The sequence below is a fragment of the Dicentrarchus labrax genome, unplaced genomic scaffold, assembly GCF_905237075.1.
Source record: "Dicentrarchus labrax unplaced genomic scaffold, dlabrax2021, whole genome shotgun sequence".
NCBI lineage: Eukaryota > Metazoa > Chordata > Actinopteri > Moronidae > Dicentrarchus > Dicentrarchus labrax.
In genome coordinates this window covers 25,074,583-25,095,531 of record NW_026136701.1, presented here as the reverse complement: position 1 = coordinate 25,095,531, position 20,949 = coordinate 25,074,583, and the positions used below count along the sequence as shown (strand labels likewise).

At 40.0% G+C, this 20,949-nt stretch overlaps 2 protein-coding genes across 5 annotated transcripts in view; both read right to left on the bottom strand.

Annotated features, from left to right (window-relative positions):
* Positions 1 to 1,309, bottom strand: part of LOC127353100 (receptor-type tyrosine-protein phosphatase N2) — a 223,353-nt gene extending 222,044 nt beyond the window's left edge. The window contains exon 1 of the mRNA XM_051382123.1: positions 979 to 1,309. Within this exon, the coding sequence (XP_051238083.1) occupies positions 979 to 1,057 (79 nt within the window). The 5' untranslated portion in view covers positions 1,058 to 1,309. The remainder of the gene's footprint in view (positions 1 to 978) is intronic.
* A 2,703-nt stretch (positions 1,310 to 4,012) lies between these two features.
* Positions 4,013 to 20,949, bottom strand: part of LOC127353164 (extended synaptotagmin-2) — a 51,830-nt gene continuing 34,893 nt past the window's right edge. For 2 of the 4 annotated variants that reach the window (XM_051382250.1, XM_051382326.1), the window contains exons 9-25: positions 18,591 to 18,711; positions 18,210 to 18,386; positions 17,315 to 17,397; positions 16,777 to 16,825; positions 16,272 to 16,361; positions 16,082 to 16,177; positions 15,213 to 15,314; positions 12,472 to 12,534; positions 10,642 to 10,716; positions 10,166 to 10,252; positions 9,922 to 10,071; positions 8,743 to 9,185; positions 8,508 to 8,606; positions 8,292 to 8,423; positions 8,093 to 8,198; positions 7,913 to 7,962; positions 4,013 to 7,435 (exon numbers count right to left, since the gene is read on the bottom strand). In XM_051382250.1, coding sequence (XP_051238210.1) covers positions 7,390 to 7,435; positions 7,913 to 7,962; positions 8,093 to 8,198; positions 8,292 to 8,423; positions 8,508 to 8,606; positions 8,743 to 9,185; positions 9,922 to 10,071; positions 10,166 to 10,252; positions 10,642 to 10,716; positions 12,472 to 12,534; positions 15,213 to 15,314; positions 16,082 to 16,177; positions 16,272 to 16,361; positions 16,777 to 16,825; positions 17,315 to 17,397; positions 18,210 to 18,386; positions 18,591 to 18,711 — 1,969 coding nt within the window. In that variant the 3' untranslated portion in view covers positions 4,013 to 7,389. The remainder of the gene's footprint in view (positions 7,436 to 7,912; positions 7,963 to 8,092; positions 8,199 to 8,291; positions 8,424 to 8,507; positions 8,607 to 8,742; positions 9,186 to 9,921; positions 10,072 to 10,165; positions 10,253 to 10,641; positions 10,717 to 12,471; positions 12,535 to 15,212; positions 15,315 to 16,081; positions 16,178 to 16,271; positions 16,362 to 16,776; positions 16,826 to 17,314; positions 17,398 to 18,209; positions 18,387 to 18,590; positions 18,712 to 20,949) is intronic. The other 2 variants (XM_051382408.1, XM_051382490.1) reach the window with 2 other exon arrangements.

Sequence of the window (20,949 nt, the reverse complement as noted above, 5' to 3'; positions counted from 1 at the left end):
TTTGTGTTGATGTTATCAGTGAGGTTGTTGTTGTTGTTGTTGTTGTTGTTGTTGACTGCCAGCTCTTACTTTATTTCACATTTGGTGCTTTAATAGGTTATAACTGTATTTTAATTCTCTGAGCAGGTTGTTTATAAAGTTTATAATTAATGTATAATTGTATTTGCTGTCTTGAATTATTTTTCAATATTTTTTATGTATTCAGTTATTTATTTATTGTTTTTAATCAAATCAATATTCTAATATTAGTATTTTAACTAATATTCTGATATTGTGTAATTTCTGTATTTTATTCTGTATATTTAATTTATATTATTAGTATATTTCTATGTAATTATTTTAAACTTTGTATTTTATTGACGGTATTCCTGAATTATTTTAAATAATTCATGCATTTATTATTATTTTTTTAGTTATACGTTAATGTTTTTCTCTTACTTTTTGTATTTATTATTTTGTATCACTTTGAATTATATAACAACAACAACAACAATAATAATAATATATTTTCTGTTACTATGTAATTTATCTTATTTATTTTACATTTCATTAGTATTTATATTGTATATATTTTTATTTTATACTATTTTACAAAATTAAAACTATTTCCAACAATGTATTTATAATATAGTCTAACTATAAATAACCTTTAAAATGTAGTCTGATTACAGCTCGTGCTCACTAACAGGCCCAGTTATAAATCCAGTGTATTGATCCTGTATCAGCAGAGACTGTCTCTCTCTCTCTCTGTCTCTCTCTCTGTCTCTCTCTCTCTGGATCTTCCTGCTCAAACAGGATCACACTGTTTGTTTTTCCTCGGTTCAGGTGAAGCTGCGGTGAACCAGCCCGCCGGTTCCTGCCAGCTCCTGCCGACACAATGTTGACACAGCTCGGCTACAAACACACAGCCTCCCCCGGTGTGTCTCCGGTGCTCCGGTTACCACGGAGGATAAATATATATGTTTTTATTTTACTCACCGAATCTCCGGTCAGCAGAAGCGAAGGAGCCGCTGAGGGAAGCGATGAAGAGGAGGAGGAGGAAGGAAAAAGGCTCCATGTCTCTCTCTCTCTTCTGGGTTTTTCTCTAAAGTGTTAAAAGGCCATTTCTTCCAGGGGGGTTCGGTTCGTCTTCCTGCCCGCTCAGAGTGGCTCTTCCGCGGCTGCAGGGGCAGAGGAGAGCCGGGGGGAGGCTGACGGGCGGTGGATGGATGTTGGGAGGAGAGGAGAGAGAGAAAGGATGCAGGGCGTTTCTGCTGCTGCTGCTGCTGCTGGAGGCTCGAGCTCTCTCAGCGTCAAGGCACGAGCGCTTAGGCACTGCTTCCGGTGGTGGGGGGGGAGGGCTTTCACAATAAAGGTCTGAACAACAACATTTTGTGGAGAAATAAGGTGTAAAAGGCCAAAAGTGGATTTTAGTTTATTTATATTAAATCACAGCAAGTTGCTACAAATGTAAAATTAAAAAACAGTATCATATTTGTTTACCTTTTCATATATTTTCAAACTTAGACAATCATTGACAAACACACAATATAGGAAATTCAATAATACAATAATACAAACACAATACAATACTTTAAATACAATGTATATTTATATTTAATTTAATGTACAGGATTAAAAATGTTTTCTGTTTTCGTTTTTGTAAAAAAATAATTTCAAAGAATAAAAAACGTGTAAAATAAAATAAATATATGCAATATAAATACAAATGAAGAATAAAATAAATAAGATAAATTACAGTAAAAGTTTATTTTAGTAAAAGAACATTTTAAAATTATTATTATTATTATATGTCAGTAGGTTGTTGCACACGAAATACATGCAAAGTATATATTATTATTAATAATGATAATAATAAATAATAATAATTATTAATAATAAGAATGTAAATAAAGTTGTTATAATAATAACAATAACTTTATTTACATAGCATTTATTTAAAAACTAAAAAACTAATACAACAATAGGAGCAGAATAGAAGCCATACAAATTTAAATAAAACGACAGAATAAAGGTAAGTCTCACTGATTCTGCATATGAGGTGAATCCTATAACTTATATGTATATATATATATATTTATATATAATATATATATATATATATATATATATATATATATATATATATATATATATGTATTTATATGTGTGTGTGTTATACAAATGATCTCACAGAAAGAGTTTTGTCCCATAAAATGTATTTCTCTGTACACCACACCAATTCTTTTTATACTTTTATTTTGAAGGTGAGTCGAATCAGTGAATATCCGGACTTTTTGGTCTGACTTGAAGGGCTCACGGAGCTCTCAGCCCTGATTCAGCACTGCTGCTGCCTTCAGGTGCTGTCGGAAATACTTCAGGTTGTCAGTTGAAAGCAGGTGAAGGAGAGGAAGGTTGTCTCTTCTTTATCTTTAATATAAAATGCCCTCAGGTGGCATTCAAGTGTTACAATGGAGCCTTATTAAGTCTCTGTGCATCCATTAAACATTATAATGTATCTATTATTTTATCATTATTATTATATTATATATTAAATATTAGAGAAAACTCTCCCAAACTCAGTTAATATCAGTAAATGATGTACTTTTATTGCTTTATGTTTGAAGGTTAAAGAGAACTTAGATAAGAAGATAAATTCCACTCTTATAATTGTTATTGTTCAATTAAAGTTAATTAATACCAAAAAACAGCAGAGCTCACAGATTTCTGTACAAACAACTTTATCAGTGATTTGGGTGAAACTGGATCATATTGTCTGGTTTTCCCTCTGACTGCTAATGTAGCTGCCAGTTAACCTGCAACCTGTTTGACGACAGCGGTACCGAGGTGATGTATGGAGTTTCCTTTTTAAAGATGATAGATAGATAGATAGATAGATAGATAGATAGATAGATAGATAGATAGATAGATAGATAGATAGATAGACAGATAGATAGATAGATAGATAGATAGATAGATAGATAGATAGATAGATAGATAGATAGATAGATAGATAGATAGATAGATAGATGGATAGATAGATAGATAGATATACTTTATTGATCCCAAGCTGGGGAATTGCAGTGTAGCAGCAGCACTCCAAAAAAAGTATTTGTAGTCGGGAGTGGTGATCGACAACAGGAGCCGAAACCTGGCAACAAAAACAAAAAACACCTCTTGTTCTTTATTCCCTGTCTTCAAACTGTCCTCCGTCAGGGTTGCATGCCGTTGTCGGTCCCGGTCTCTCACAGTCCAAACGGGTCCGCTAAGGCTGATTCTGGCGGCCCCCTGTGGACAGAAGCGGTAGCGTTTCTACCGCCTTGTTTCATTGACTTCAAGGGGAATCTGAAGGAGCCCCGAGAGAGGCCCCTGGCTGTGGTCATCATGTGTCCCTTGTTCACTGGTAATATTATTAAAGCACACTAACATCTGAAACAACTGCCCTTTATTCGAGGCCTGTTTCATATTCCTGAATAAAGAATATTAAAATAAGATTATTTTCTGTTTAAGGAACTTTTTATACAATTCTCTGTCTCTATTATGTGTTTATTTTTAAATAATTTTGAAGAAACTTAATAGGCTTAGATAAATTCAGTATTTTATTGACCATAAGTGAACCAATATATTACATTACATGAGACAATGAGATCCAATCCAGTTGTCTGGTTAACTTTGGTTTGCTCTACACTGCTGTACGTGAGCTATCTTCTACTTTATGGAGAAGTTATTAGCATTTGTCTCACCTAATACACTGTAAAGTGTTCACTTTTGGATTGTTTTACTCTTTTTAAATCTTATTTATGTGTTTTCACATTGCCTTTTGTTCCATTCATATCTTTTCTTAATGCGTTTGTCTTATGTAAAGCACTTTATGTTGCTGGTGAAAGCTGCTGCACACCTAAACCTACACACACACACACACACACACACCAGATAAATCTACCAGTTGGTCTCTAACTGTGGCTGTATCGTCCTACGCCACCTTAAATCCTCTGCAGTGAGCGTATGTGAAAAGAACCACGAGGAGCCACAGTGCTGTACAGCTGCCGCTATAGCCAGCTAAAGCTCTTTATTTGTTTTAAAAGACATTTAAGGAGACATTCTGAAACATGGGAAACTTGGTTCTTTATACATGTGAATGTCTCTGGGTCGAGTGAAGTTTAAGGCACAAGATAAATTAAGAAGACGGAGAAGACGAGTCCACCCCAGAGGCACGTAGCACTCAGATCCAATGGCTGACACACAAACCGTTCGATTCTTACAAAATAAAACACAGGACGAGAGCAAGAGAGCGACGGCTGGAAAACACAAATAAAAAAACACTGAGACATAAAATGCAGAACGGCACAGTTTACGTACACGTATGTAAAATACTTTCTTGACGCGAGATATGAACACAACAAGGCAAAAGTCTATATTTGTGTGTTGAGGGTCAAAGGTCACACGAGCCTCCTCTGTATCGACACAAACTGCTGCTCTTTGGCTTCGTAGGGCCGCGTAGATAACGTGTGCATTGCTTTAGAGCTTGATACCAAGAATGATACGTGTGGTTACTGATGTGAATCCCTTATGAGAGAGTGCTGTAACGTGGAAGCAGCGTTTAATATGTGAGTGAACACAGTGTGTGTGTGTGTGTGTGTGTGTGTGTGTGTGTGTGTGTGTGTGTGTGTGTGTGCGTGTGTGTTAGATATAAAAAAAGAGAAATGTCATTTTAAACTCTGGTCTGTGTCTTAATGGTGGGTGAACTTTTGTTTTGAAATGAGAAAACCAAAAACAGAAAACAAACCTGTTTTCTGATTTTAAAAAAAAAAAAAAAAAGAAATTACGAAACCTGTTTTCCATTTTTTGTTTTGAAAATTAAAAAAAAAAACAAAGAAAATTAAAAAACACTTCTTGTTTTCAAAATAAAAAAACTTTTGTTTTGAAAGTAAAAAAAAACATAAAACAAAGACAATCTGTTTTCCTTTCTTGCTTTCAAAATAAACAGTTTTCCAACTTTTATTTTGAAAATAAAAAACAGAAAACCAATAAAACAGCCACTTTTCTGTTTCTTGATTTCAAAACAAAAACAGAAAACAAAGAAACGTCCTGTTTCGTTCCCCATATTTATAAACGGTAACAGATTTCGGTTTTCTCATTTCAAAATAAAAGTCTGCTGCCCGCGAAGCAAACCCAGCGTAACTCCTGCGCATATTTTGCGTGTAACTGAACAAACAAATAAGACACAACAACGTGCCAAAAATTACATTTCGTGACAAGTTAAGACTAATGTTGACTCATAAACACAATGTGAAGAACTCAGAATGAATGTAGTCGAGTTTATCACGTTAACAACCTCACTGAAAATAAACTAAATAAAGCCCATTGAGACATAATGTTTCATTTCTTAGTTTCGGACATTTTCTCACTTTTTAAAGCCACTATTTGTAGAAATCTTCTGTGAATAAAAGCGTCTTTCAAAGGTTTTGTTTGTTCGGTGAAAGTCTTTGTGGCGCTTTCAGCTCGTTCCCCTCAGTGTTTGTGCAGGTGTGTAAAGGGTTAATTCTCATATAACAATGGTAAATAATGGTGAGGTCTCAGCCGAGGGACGGGCCGCACAGACACATTAAGGTTCTTCAAATACAGGCTGCAGATGTTGCACAATAAAAGACCAGGACTTTTAATGTGAAAAACTGTCAGGAAGTGTTTTTCTTCATGATTAAGGAAAAAACTGCAAAATGGAACAACTTGAACTGAATTAATAAAAACTGAATTTCTGTGTGAGAAGAGAAACTGAGACTGTTGCTCTCAACCTATATTAATATTATTAATTTAAAGGTAAACATTAAGTTTTTACTTCATATTTCTCGGGGAAAACAGAGGAAATTAGAAATAAAAGACTGTCTCTAATACAAGCCTGTTCCAAATAAAGGTCTGGTGAGATGAGAATTTACAGTTTGGTTGTCACAGTGAGTTTTCTTACTATTACCACCAGATGGCGCTGAAGTGAGGAATCATAAACCTCATTAATAGTGGCTTTAGATAAATGAAGAAAATGTGGGTTATAATAATATAATGGGTTAAATTAATCACTTGAGTTTGTAAGTTAAGATTTTGGTAAATATTTTTTTTCCTGACCAATAATTAGATGAGAAGTTTGAGAACAGTGTTAAACATTAAGATAGCAATCAGTTAGCTTAGCTTAGCATTCAGACCATTTCCCTTTAATTAACAATCTCATGGCTGTAGATATTCCATTAAAAGATATATTATTTAAACACTTTAATTCTTTTTAACGTATAATTTTTGTTAGATTTAAGGTCAGAAATTGTTTTGGCTAAAAGAATTGAGGCAACGTTGAACTAAAGATGATCCCCAATAGATTAAAAAAACAACACAGATGTGCAAATATTCAGTTTAAAAAAACAAACACTTAACAGCGGCCTTATTCGTGTGTAACAACCGGCGTATTAACAGGTGGAACACACGGTCCTTTCCTTTCATTAACACACAGTCCTTTCCTTTCATTAACACACAGTCCTTTCCTTTCATTAACACACGGTCCTTTCCTTTCATTAACACACAGTCCTTTCCTTTCATTAACACAGTCCTTTCCTTTCATTAACACACAGTCCTTTCCTTTCATTAACACACAGTCCTTTCCTTTCATTAACACACGGTCCTTTCCTTTCATTAACACACGGTCCTTTCCTTTCATTAACACACTCGTTATTACAGTGAATTAAAACAGGCTGCGTTACCAAAAACAAACAAACAAAAAAAACCCCGAGGGCGAAAGATTGAAATACTTCTCGTCTCTTTGGTGGCGTCTTTCCCTGCGCCCGCCCGCCGGCTCCGCTTCAAAAAAACTTTGTCCAGAATGTTTTTCATTTAAAAAAAAATAAAAAATAATAATCGCATAAAATTACAAACAATCATTTGGCCAAGTAAGAGACCGCTGCTCTCTGTTCTCTCTAGCATACACCGTTCTGTCCAGCATCGTCCTGTCTATTTACAAACCTGTACATCCTCGTCCTTTACCCACACTGGAGGCAGGAAGCCGCTGCGACGGCACAAAAATAGATTGTCTTCCTCTACAGCTGTTACAATTATCTCCTATAAATATGGAATATAGACTTCCACAGCAGTACATTATGTAATATATAGTATTCTACATGTTGTATACTCCCTTTAGTCTATCAGCCTTTCACTTCTTAAAGGGGAGGTTTGCCTTGCGACTGATGTGATTAAATGAATGTCAAAAGCTGCTTTTCTGGTTCCTTTTCTCGTACAAGTGATGAGAATCAAATAAAAAAACAAAAAGAGCCACGCTGTAGACGGAAGAGGAAGTGTGTAAAGTGGAAGTGTGGTGATAGGATTGATGATGATGATGAAGATAATGATGATGAAGATGGTTCCCGTTGTCGCCGTCTATAGTTGGTTAGGCTTCTTCAGACCGTCTTCACTCAGCTCAAACCTGCAGAAGGAGAAACAGGCTTTTATTTTGGAAACTTTTCTGACATCTGACATTTTATTAATTAAAATATATTTTTGTACATTTTTATACTCGTATCTTTAAGGATATATTATGTTTGCACTATTTCCTGCTTACAACTGCTGCACAACAAATTCCCTCTAGATAAATCGTTTTATCGTCATTATTTAAGTTATTTATAATTTTGCCAAATATTGTCACTTGTGGATATTAATATTATGTGTCACATGACTCGTATTAACACACTCAACCATCTCAATAATAAGTTAGAGTCTTATCTTAAAGCTGCAGGAGGTAACTTCTATAAAAATAACCTTTTGTCGTTTCTGCTGTTCACTGTATCCTGACACATGATATCAGTTATAAGGGATAAGGGATGTTTCACTTGATTCTGGTGCTTTTAGATTCTTAGAAATGAACTTGAGGAATCATTAAAAGATGAAGAGATCAAAGACTAACCATTGTGTCCAACCCTTGCTGACGTCCTCGTGGGTCAGATCCACCAGAACCTGATGAGGAAAGGCGACAGTTTGCTTCAATGACACAAATACGGACTGTGTTTAAATCACTATGTACATTTAAAAAAGAAAGAAGTGAGCCTTTTGCCCCGTTATCTGCCCGTCCAGTGAAAGCCCGTACCTTTCCCAGGAGGCCTTTGTGTTTGGAGAGCAGGCCTCCACCGTTCTTCACGGCAACATCCAGAGTCCGCCTGTGGAGCTCCACGAGGGAAACAGTGAACTCGAACCTGAGCGGAGAGAGAGCAGACACTCACAGCTCAGCCACTGAACAATCAGTCAGGATAAAAGTAATCGCGTGAGAGCGGGACGGCCGGACTCACGTCTGATCGTAAACCGGGTTGAGGGTTCTCTTGAAGGTGTGAGTTTTCCTCCTGCCCGACCTCCGTTTGTCAGGAAGCAGGTAGAGGCGGACGTAAGGATCCGAGCCGTGGTCGGTGAACGCTATCAGGTTTCTGTGGAAGGTAAACGGATTGTTACGGCGACCTCATAAAGCGCCGTATCTGCGGAGGAACGTCGCACTCTTTACTGGGCCGTACCTGCAGCCGTGAACCACCACGATGAGTTTGTTCCTCTGGGAGCTGTGTCTGACCGTCAGCTGGACCTCACCCAGTGGGAAGTGACTGGGGCCCGAACCACTACAGACAGAGAGAGAGAGAGAGAGAGAGAGAGAGAGAGAGAGAGAGAGAGAGAGAGAGAGAGAGAGAGAGATTTAGAAGAATAAAGCTTTATGTTTTAGGAGCAGATAAACTGATATTTGACTGGCTGATGTACTTTTGCAGCTGCTGGAGCCTCAGCTGCAGCTCCTGGGCAGCGTAGGGGTTGGAGATGTCCGACGCGATGCTGGGCGTCGGCTCCTTGCCTCCAGCCAGATACTGCTGGGAACCAGAGATGGCCAGGTTGGAGGTGCTCCTCCCGGCCTCTGCCAGGCCGTGACCTCCTCCTCCTCCTCCTCCTCCTCCTCCTCCACCCTGCCCCAAGTCTGTGCTTCCCACAGACCTAAAGAAGTCGTCGCCCTCCCTCCTCCGGTTCAGCACGTCCTGGGCGGACACCGAGGCCGAGCGAGGGATGTCGGAGCTGGAGGAGGGAGGCCTGGGGGACTCAGAGGAGACGGAGGGCTGCGGGGTGGGGTTGCTGGCGTTGCTGGACTTACGGACCTGTACGGAGGACGGGGTGGAGTCTGAGGGCAAGGATGTGTCCTTCTCCAAGCACAACACCTGAAATTATACACAGAAAAATGTGAGGACACAACCAACTGTCATTTGTTTACACACGTGAACGGTTTGTCTCATTTTATTACAGATCCTCCAACCTGTGAATGATAGCTTAAAGCCTGGAGGCAGTGGTAACGAGTTAGTCTGGTAGTCTACAGCTCTAAAGGTGGTTAATTAACACAAAATACTGATACAGATCTCAACCACATCAACCACAGCTATAGTGAATGCTTTTTAAACACACTCCACTCTGTATGATTCATTAAATAAACCTTGTTCTATTGTGTATCTCAGACCGCAGGGAGCACTTTACTGCCACACAGTTTGGCTTTTAGCTTATCTAATGGCGCTGAATGTATGTCATCACTATCACTTACAGCAAAGTCCCTGAGACAAAGCTTGGAAAGAGGCGGTCCCCCACCCCCGCTATGGGGTCATGATTATGTTATTTGATCCCATAGACGCTCAACAATTGAGCCAAGTAGCCTGATAATGCTGTTTGACATAATCCAGACTGCATCAAATACATAAAAAAGGTTTGTTTGAAGGCATTTTTTAGTTTCTGACACCGGAAGTATGCGGAAAATAGTCAAATTTCCCAAATCTACTTCATTTTTTTAAAGAATAAAGCTTATTTTGGGCATTTTGTTATTGACAGAAACAACTGAAGAGTGACAGGAAAGCAGGGAGGGAGATGGGGGATGACACAGAGAACATCGTGTGCGGGTTCCTCTCTCACCCGCAGAGCCATCTTCATCTTCACGGTGCAGCTCGGTCCCGAGTTCTTCAGGGGGAAGCGCTGGTTCAGCGTCATGTCCTCCGCCTCCAGCAGGCGGCTCAGAGGCAGCTTTAACGTCCCCAACGAACACTCGTGTTTCTCATCCTTCACCTGAAACAAACACCATGAAGTCAGTCACGGCTCATAATCCCAGATTTAACTGCCGATAAACGTGATCCACCAACTGAAGTTACTAAAGACGTACCTCAACCTCCAACTCCTGGCTCTTGGGGTTGTGGATGAGGAAGGTGAAGGCTTCCTCCCACACCGGCTCATTGGTCTTATATCTGGTCTGGAAGAGGACGCAACAGAGAGGAGGAAGAGGGAAAATACCAAAACTATAGTTAATATACAAACAGTTTAGTTCCATATTGAACATTTTGGAGAGAAGACTGATATCAATCTTGTGTCTGTGTGTTAAGTACAGAGCTGGATGTGGTAATCAGTGAGTTTTTAAGCATTTTGACAGAGCCAGTTGCTGTCTCCTCTTGTTTCCAGTCAAACTATTAAATATTTGCTAACTGAAATGTCCTCAGTGAATGAGAAGTATTACGTTACGTCAAAGCTACGTCGGCTGTAGTTCCAGTGCTTTTTGAGATAAGGTCAGTACTGAATGAATGAATGGATGGATGGATGAATGAATGGTGGTGGGTGTCGATGTGGATCATGTTCCGCTCTCACCTTGCTGTCGTAAGACTTGTGTCCGACTGTGAACTGGACAAACGGACTCGGAACGCTAGTCACTTTTTTACCGGACTGCAAAAGAAGAAAAACAGGTTTTAACAAACAGGAAAGAGCGTCTGAAATGTTTTTTTTTTTACTTAATAGAAACACAAAAATGTATTTTCAGTTCAACTAGAAACTCATTTCTTTAAAAAAAGATGCTGACGGAGTAAACTGAGTCTATAACTCTTGGTTAACCCTGTTTGAGCATCTTTTTCACCAAATATAATAAACTTAAACATGCTATTAGTCAGTACGCTACTCACTAAACCTCTAAAATGTGTATTATACTGTTAAATGTTTTTACGAGAACAGGAAATATACAGTACAGTAAGTTTTGAGCGTCGTTTCTGGGCGTGTGATATCACATCAACTACCCGCTGCTAATCAACACATTTCAGCACTGTATGGCAAAATGTGTTACTTTTATGGGAAGGGAGATGAGCAGTAAAGGACACCAGGTAAAGTGTGGAAACCCCAGATCAGTTTTAAAAGAAAAGATCAATTAAAAGTTTCAGGAGGTGTAAATGTACTTTGGATCAAAGAAAAGATCAATTAAAAGTTTCAGGAGGTGTAAATGTACTTTGGATCAGGATGTTGTTATTGACAGCACACATTGTTAGACACGGTGCACAGTTTTAGTCAACAAAACATGATTAGTGGAGTTTGTTAATGATTTCACACCAGTCAGAGAGTAAGTGCAGTTCCAGTAGCAGCAGCGCCCCCTGCTGGGTACATCACCAAGTGAGCTCTCTTCATATAAACTTAATGAGCTTGATATTTCCAAAAATCTCCAAACTTTCTCCCAAATGTACCCTTCCTAAGTCCCGCCCCCTTTTTGTCTCTGTGCTCCAGTAACAGTTCAACAATCCTCCATCAGATCCTCCGTCAACTGTCTCCTTTCCTGTGTTTAGATATGCTAAGTGTTGAAGAGAGTTAAAAGATGGAAGCGACATTTAGTCACAGATAAAGTTAAAGCTAACTTAAGATGTGACGATATGTCGCTTTTATCTTTAAACCATCTTCGAAATGTGTTCGACGTAGCACAGAGCATGTCTGCGGACAGGAAAGGAGAAAGTTCACCGAGGTTCCAGAAGGAAGGATCAACTCAACAAAGGATTCATAGTCATGTTTTAAAATATAAACTAAAACCAGGAAGTTTAATAAAGTTCTATGTGAATAATCCTCTGCATATACCTTTCACAATAAAACCATCGACCAATTTATATATGGCTTTTATTTTCAAAGGTTATATGTTGAATCAGTTCTGTGAACTTTGGGTCTAAAACTGTATAATTAAACAGTATTGTTATAATAAGGTATAAAGGTGATTATGGACATATATACTGTTTGCTTTATTTGCAGTAAACTACCTTTAACGCTGTGACTATGTGGCCAAAAGGTATGCAGACACTTCCAATGAAAGGAGATCTTAAAGCTGCAGCATACGAGGGTATTTTAGATGTGATATGAACATGTGCACAAAGTCTTAAAGAAACCTAACAGGCCCTGCACGGAGCCCTGATCTCCACCCATCCACACACACATTTGGGATGAACTGGAACACCGATGTGAGCCGGACCTCACTCATGCTCGTGTGACTGAATGGGAGCAAATCCCTGCAGCTCAGACTGCAACCAGAAGAGCGGAGGCTGTTAACGCGTCCACATACTCTTGGCCACACAGTGCAGGAATATAAATGTTTGCGTATGTAAGCCCCGTGTGTTCCTCTGTGTGCCTCCTCGGTGTCTGAGCGGTATGGGTGTGCTTCGTTTACCGTGTCGTTACCTTGATGGCCTTACTGACCGAGGCCTTCTTCAGCCCCGCTTGGTTGAACTCTAACGGATTGCGCTTTGATTTTCCCCCAGGGACAAGGCAGGAGAGAGTAAACAACACACACACACACACACAAACAGACACACACACCAGCAGGTTATTAGGGAAAAGAGGGGGGCATGCAGGGAGGAGGAAGAGCACAGGACCAGGACCACCGGCATCACCAAACGTCAGGACACAATGAAGACAGACAGAGAGACAACATGGACAATCACATGGTTAATGTCATTCCCCAATTAAACCTGGACATGGAAACTAGAGTCAAACCAATACTGGACTCAGACGTGCAGGTTTAAGAGTAAAAAAAGCATCTAAATAATATTTTTAATAATTAATTTGGTGATTATCTCTCAAATGTGTCGTTGCAGAGTTCAATTTTAATTTAAAAACAACAGAATATACTAAATTCTAGATTCTTCAGCATATAAAACATTCATAAACTGCAATTTGTTTTGGTTCTCTGCACATATTTGTGCCAACATCTGCCCAGTTTGAGCTAAAGCGTATTGGTTGGACTCGAGTCAAAATACCACAGCATCAGATGGGAGTCATTGATCGACATGTGGAGAGTAAAATGAAGAAGGAATCACTCTGACGGACGAGGAGAGGAGATGTTGCTGTTGTGGTGATAACATTTCTATATATATTGGTATGAAATACGTTGATATTCCATCATCAATACACAGAACAGCTGATAAAAACTGAGCGACAGGTATGAATGCTAATGCTAATGTTATCTCAGGGGTTCAACATGCACGAGTGAGTCTTTAAAAACTCAACGCAGCTCATGTCAGATGGTCGATGTGATGATGTTTTTTTAAAGCGACACACAGACTTATTGACGCGTCCGCAGTGACACCTGCTGGCCAACACTGAGAACTGCATTCAGTGTCTGTATCTGTAGAAATGTCTGTGTATTCCTTTAAAAATGGATCCGATGTGCTTCAGTTTTTCATAGAACTCCGTGCTGCCCCCTGGTGGGCGGAGTTAGGAGTGAAACCTCTCTCTCTCACACTCACACACACACACACACACACACACACACACACACACACACACAAACTGGGCTTGTTGAGGGAGGATGGAGGGAAAGCAATCCACAGAGAATTCAGCCTCCCTGCTCTCAGTGTCTCAGTGATCAAACAGCATTCCTTCCTCTCACAATAACTAATCTGCTGCTGCAACACATCGTACAAATCACTCTTATAGACTGTTTAACCTGTCAACTAACAAATAAATAACTCTAACAAGAACTCATTTCAGCTAAAGGGTTGGTTTTCTTTAAGCCCTATTCACAGGGAACTGGTTTTATCTGGGGACTTCTGCCATGTCTGTAATTGGTTAAGTCTAAATTTCACTGCTGATTTGGAATCATAATTTTCTATTTATTTAAGGTATTAAACTGGTATTTTAATGTACCGTATCAGAACCCACTCTTTAAGAAATCTTCTTCCAGGACCTTGGTCAACGTTACTCTCGCTTTCTGGTTTCCTGTGATTTGACTACAGTTTACTACCTCAAACATAAGTTTACGTGGACGAGTCAGGGGCTAAAATACCGTTATAATCTATCCAGGAAAACATAGATTATTTCCAGTTGTTTCCATGACTGAAAAATAAGTCTTGTAAATATCCAGGTTTTCCAGGATGTGTGGGAACCCCCCTGGTAAAGTTACTTTTTAAATGAGCAGAGAGGTTTCTGGTAGCTGCAGCCTCACACAGCAGCAGATTAGAAATTTAGAAATTCAAGTAAAATACAAAGTTAACTCCGGTGTGAATGCGCCACATGAAACACATATAACAGGTCATATTACAGGTCAACAGCACAATTCTTTGCCCAAAGATATCATATCTACTGTAAACAACAAAACAACTTTTAGAAAGCAAATAAAGAAATATATCAGAGCATGAGAACATTCCCCTGCAGGTATACTGACTGTTAGAGCTCAAGTTGTTTGTTTTGTTCTTATGTTAATTGCATTGTTATCTGCCATCACTTCATTCTTGTCTGCACTCATTAGTGGATTAATCTACTATTATTATTTAAATGTTGTATTTTCTTATTGTGTGCTTGTCCTGTGTTCCTGATGTTTAGGACCCCAGGAGAACCATACATGTGCTTTTAATGGGGATCCTTAATAAACAATAAACAACAATACATGGACTTCTGATCTCAGAGACAGCTACAGGATATAAAGTTAAACCTAGAGCTTTATAACAGCACCCATACGGGAGCATTGGTTGTTTTATCCCTTTAAAAGAACATCTTCTGAGGAGAAAGTGAAAGACAGAGAGTGTCTGCTTCCTGGGTAGTAACCCATCTGGAACTATATCAGTGCAACTAATCCTGTCAGATCAATAACTGCTTATGAGGGACGATAAAAGAGGAGGAAGGATGCTTTTGATAGTTCTAAAACATAAACACTCGATGTTCCTCCGCTCTGTAATCAGTCCAACTCCAACAAACAAACAGCCACGACAAAAATAAATGATATTAAAGAACTTCAACTCATGCACAAGTAGGGATTCATGCTCACGAGGCAGACGGTTCAAACCGGCGTTTTGTTTTTTAAAACCAAACACGAGCAAAAGTAGAAAAAGAGAAAGGAACATGACGTCTAGCAGAGGTGATCACACCTTGGCACTGCTCGGCCAAAACTAGTCTAGGATGCAGAAAACAGCCAGCGCACTCACAAATAGGGTCCTATAGAGAGAGGCAGTGTTCTCGCAAAACACCAGGCCCGCCGCCCGCCTCTCTTTTAAGTAGCCAGAGCCCAAGTTCCCCTCGAAGACGCTCTTCAGAGGGGAGGAGGGGGAGGAGAGGGGAGAAGCAGAGAAGAAGAGGAAGGTGAAGCCTGTAGAGTTCAATCACTAACAGATAAAATTCTCTGTGCTGGAAAACACTGTGAGACAGGACAGACTCCATCTTTTAACTTAAAGGTGCTGCGACAGTCTCAGAGATCATTTATTAACAGCGGTGGAGGAGGAAGTGATCAGATCCTTCACTGCAGAATAAGTACGAAATACTCGATGCCCTAAGTAAAAGTGTGTAAGTAGAATCAGGAAAATGTATTTAAAGTATTAAAAGTTAAAGTACCAGGGTCGCTGGGGGCGCTGAGACAAAGTCTGTCTATTTAATGACGTCCTATAAAATACTAAATGTTTTTTTTTTTACACAAATTGTATAACTTTGAACTTTTTAGCAGCTAAAACTGATAAAAAAACAGGCTCAAACCTCTTTCTTGCCATAAATCCCAGTAAAAAGAGTTAAATAACATTATTAATATATAACACGATCTGTTGTCTTTTTACTGCACCTTTAAGATGAGATGGAGCGAAGAGCAGAAAAGAAGACGAGTGAGAGACGGAGGTGAACAAACTGTGTCAACTGGAACCAAAAAGCACTTCATCCATTCCCAGGAGCGGGAATCAACATTCTGTAATGATAATTTCACCTCGCCGCGGCTCAGCTCGTGTCTACATTTAATGTTCGTTGACTCTAAGGAGAGACTGTAAATCGTTACTGCAGGTGCACTCTGGGAGGTCGGACCCGACTGACTTACAGGCAGGTTTCTGGCTGAATCCAGGAAGACGACGAGCAGCGCCGACGACAGGCCGTCGTTGGCGTGACCGCGATCGGCTTTGATGCTCATCAGCGCCTGTGAGGGGACGATAAAGAGCACGGTCAATGCTAATAGCTCAGCGTGTTTGACCATTCTGATGAAGGGCTCGGTTCAGGCTGTGGTTCGGTACCTGGTCCAGCTTCTCAGGTGTGGGCAGCAGAGATAACCACTCCAGCCTGAGGTGCAGCTTCCCCGTGGCCACATCCTCCAACACAAACCACTGAAGACAAACAAATGTTCCTTGTTGATATCAATATTATAATTAACACCTAATAGCGCAGAGAGATAAAGGGAAGGAGAGAAATACTATCAATCAATCAAACTGCTATGTTTTATGTTTTATATAATGTGAGCAATAACTCAACAGATGAAGTTTGTTTCTATTCCTTTGATGATGTTTGGTTTGTACTGGTTGGTCATTCTAATAAAAAAAGAGGCAAAAAAAGTCATACAATTTGATTTTTGAAGCTAAAAACCCAAATAAACTAAATTAAAACAAGAACACAGGAGTTAGTGTCCATCACGGCAGAAAAACAATGTAACTTTCAGTGCAGAGACGCCACAATGAGCAACATGTCCGCTGCTTTAACGTGGAGCCGACTGCTGGAACTCGGAGAGGAAGAGCTGCAGATTACCTCATCGACCTTCTGTTCCTTCTGCAGCTCGCCCAGATCGATCATCAGACTGAAAAACAAATCACAAACGAGACAGAACTTTCACTGAGGGGCTCCTGAACGAGGCGTGGCGGCGAGTTAACTGAAATTAAAGTCAGACACACACAACGCTGCACTCGTTAAAGCTCGCCGTGAGCTCCTCGTCACTTTCAGGGGAGGAAAAACCGCTAGAAGGTAACTGGAGTGTGAAATCATATTACATACTGTACACTCTTTATGGGAAATAGGACTTTTAAAGCACAGTATACAGAATAAATACAGTTAATCCATCAAATATAATATAATCTATGTGAGCAGCTTTTTTGTGGATTTATGACAAAATGACTGTTACAACTGATTGTCTGGAGGAGATTTGGCTTTGATAATAAAGTCCCTTCACTCATGCAAAGATACATACAGACAGTAATGTAGTGTGTAAGTAAGTAAACAGAGGCGGGTGGAGGAGAACGCGAGGTTAGATCAGGTTACTCGTGGATCAGGATGAAAGGAGCGGACGTACCTTCCCAGGAAGTCGTCTTTATCAGTGTCTTCATCAAACAGCTCCACATCCAGATTCTGTCCTGAGTGATCGTAAATCAACGCCTGAAAACACAAACACACACTTTAATATTCACAATTTCAGGCCACATTGCGTGAAAAAAAAATTTTCAGCAACGAGCACGGCTGTCAGCTGTCACACGTTTCTTCCTCTCCGCCATTCTTGTTGCAAGTTTGACGTCACAGTTTCACAATGTGAACCACCAGCAGAAGGAATCGGTGAGCTCGGAGGGACACGATTCCAGTGGATCGGACTGTTCGGAAGCAGTTTTTCTTCCAAGAGAGAGTTTTTCTTTCAAGATGAAACGTTTTGAACTTGGGCCACAGAAGAGGAATTCTGCAGACTTCATACGCAGTTATGTCTTAATGTTGAGGTCAGCATTTAACATCTCGCTACGTTTTGTTTAGGCGAAGAAAAAGGGTTCAGTTCCTGATAAAGTTCTTTAAAAACTAAAGACTATAATTTGGTAAAAACAGAAACAAAAAAAAAAGACAAAATCCAACTTTGTGCCTTTTCTTAGTGAGTATTAGTGCATTTACTATAAATGTAATGTGTAGACCATAGTAATTTATCGTAAAGTCACAGTTAAGACTGCACAATGTAAACTTGTAAACTCACCATATATTCTTAGTAATTTAAAAGATACATAAAAGTTGCTTGGTTGTGAAATAAAATCCTTTAAGTTCAGGATAAACTCTGAATATCACTTTATTGTTTTATGCAATATTGTTATTTATCTAATTCAAACTGAATGGAGAGATTATTGTAAATATCCGTCCCTATTATAGACAGACGTTTGGGCAGAGTTATAATCAATATCTGTTCGTAAATCTTTTCCACGCTCAGACTGACTCACCTCGTACACTTCGTTCCATTTTGGGTGGACGGTCTCGTGGATGACTTTGCTCTGGAAGAGCTGGGTCCCGATCTGGAGGACTCCGTACGGGTCCGACTTGCCTTTGATCAGCCCCCCTAGGAACTTGTCTTTACCCAGCAGGTCCTGGGCCTCGAGGAAGTGGATCCTCAGGACGCCCTGAGGAGACAGAAGAGTTACAGAGAGCGTAAGGACGAGGCTGGACCAGCAGAGGGCGCTAACACAGGAGGAACAAACAAAACAGCTTTTAAATGAGTTTATAGTGTGTGTGTTAGTTTCAGTGTGTGTGTGTGTGGGTGTGTTAGTGTTGCTGTGTGTGTGTGTGTGTGTGTGTGTGTGTGTGTTAGTGTTGCTGTGTGTTACCTTGGGCATGGGGAAGCGTAGCTGGGCCAGCTGGGCCTCTCCCACCAGGGGGATGGTGATGCGGTTGGGCAGCACCAGGAAGCTGTAGATGATGTCCTGGAGGATGTTGTCACACAGACCACTGAGACAGATGGAGGAGGAGGAGGAGGAGAGAGAACAGGAGAGTGATGAAGAATGGAGGGAGGATAGAGAATATGTGAAAAGCGTTTTAATCTCTCATCCTGGTTGTCATTCAGCTCTCAGTGCTGAAGGAGTGTTAAGACCTGCAGCTGTCCACAGACCGGCCTCGTACACGTCCAAACACACACACACACACACACACACACACACACACACACACAGCAGCGAGTGTCCTTATGTGACACAGCGCACTCCTCTCTGGTTCCACACACTCACAACCAGCATCTATATGAGAGACATAAAATAAAGTGTGTTTCCATAGTGACCATTTAATTAATTCATTATTTAATCCAGCAACTATTCTGACGATCAATTCATCGCTTGACACATTTTTGCAGGTTAAAACTTCTCACATGTGAAACTTTGATGCTTTCTTTAATCCTACATGAGAGTAAAGAGAATATTATTCGAAAGAATGACAGTGTTACAGGCATTTTTCACTATTTTCTGACATTTTATAGAAAATAAATTAATAAAAACCGAAGCAAAAAACACGATGGTCAGATGAAGCGATAAGGAAAGTAGTTTGTATGGAAGCTGAGGACAGAGAGTGTTTAGAGTAACGAGGACACTGTCTCAGGAAACAGAGGTTGCTGTTGAATTTAAGCTGTAAATTAATGTCTCTCTGTTGTATTGGGCTGAAAGAAGAAGTCTTAAAAAAATGGGAAAATAAAACCCAAATTATTCACGGCTGAATGAAAAATTATGTTTATTTCATAGTTTGGGTGAACTGACCTTTTAATAAAACAGTTTTTTCATGTCTGAACATGTAGCAAGTAGATTTTAAAGCATAAATATGTATTAACATTAAATATCCTCTAATATTCCACCTCTACACACAGCTGAAGCTGCAGTTCGCCTTATCTCCTCTAGAGGGCGGCAGCAACCTGCATTAAAGCACAGCTGCGTCGCTTTACTACAGAAACAACCAGCAACCCTCTCCAAAGAGCTGATCCTGGGTCAGGTTCAGACTAGAATTTGCAATGCAAAGTTGATTTTGGTGTTGACATGCTGATTCCTGGTCTGCACGCTCGCTAGAACACGCAATTATCTCCACATAAATGTTACACAACCTCAGGACTTCCTGCTGTGTCAGGACAAAATGCAAATCATCAGTGGGGGAATAATGATGGGTACCCTCTCGCTAACACACAGGAAGAGAGTGAGGAGGGTGGGGTGAGGGCAGGTCTTCACACACACACACACACACACACACACAGACACAGGCTGGGGTTTTCCTGCAAACTTGTCGAACAAGGAAAGCTACATTTCACAGGGCGGAGTCTTTTGGAAACCGCAGCGAGTTTCTGAGCTGAAAACAAACAAACAGTGAGCCAGCAGGAAACAGCAACGGGTCAATACAGAGGAGTGAGCTCAGTTAGCAGTGTGATAACGGCGCTCTGCAGGAGGAGGTGTTCACCACCTGTGGCCCGCCTTTCAACCTCTCTGTCAGTAATCTGCTTGTTGTCATTTGCTTTAAAAATTAATGTCAAATTATGGCTGAAAGTCCAATAAAACATAAAATCAACAATACAGAAAAATCTGAGGGGAAAGTGAGATCTTAAATACGACGGAGCATTAGGGCCATACTAAGAGGAAAAATAAATAAATAAATTACGACAATAAAGTCGTAATAATACGAGAATAAAGTACAAAAGAAGCTATTTCTTCCGAGTCCGTGTGGTTCTTTCTTTGAAAGAGACACAGTCGTTTGCACAATCGTTTCAAAGTCCTGACACTGATAATAATTTGACGCTGATGAGCCAAAAGATTAAGTATTTCCTTATTTGTGAAACCGATACCAAAGAATAACTTCACAAGATGCTCAACATTCCTCATTTTAACGCAGCGGGAGGAGTTCTCATAAAATTACGACTTTATTCTTGTAATTTCCCCCCAAAAAACCCATTTCACCCCACACCCTCTGGGCCCTTACCCTCGCTACCCATGTAGCCTAGCATAGCCCATGTGGGGCCCACGTCTCCTTGCTACCTGCTCACTATCATAATGATTATGTTAGCATGGTGACCCCTGGATCAGCCTGATGTTTATGATGATGGGTGAATGAGGTGTTCTTAATACTGGACCAGGACCGGTCTCTCTCAGCTCTCCATAGTGGACTCAAAGACCCTCAGAAAGTAGGATGTACACTATGTTTCGTGTGTATTTTTCTGTTCGA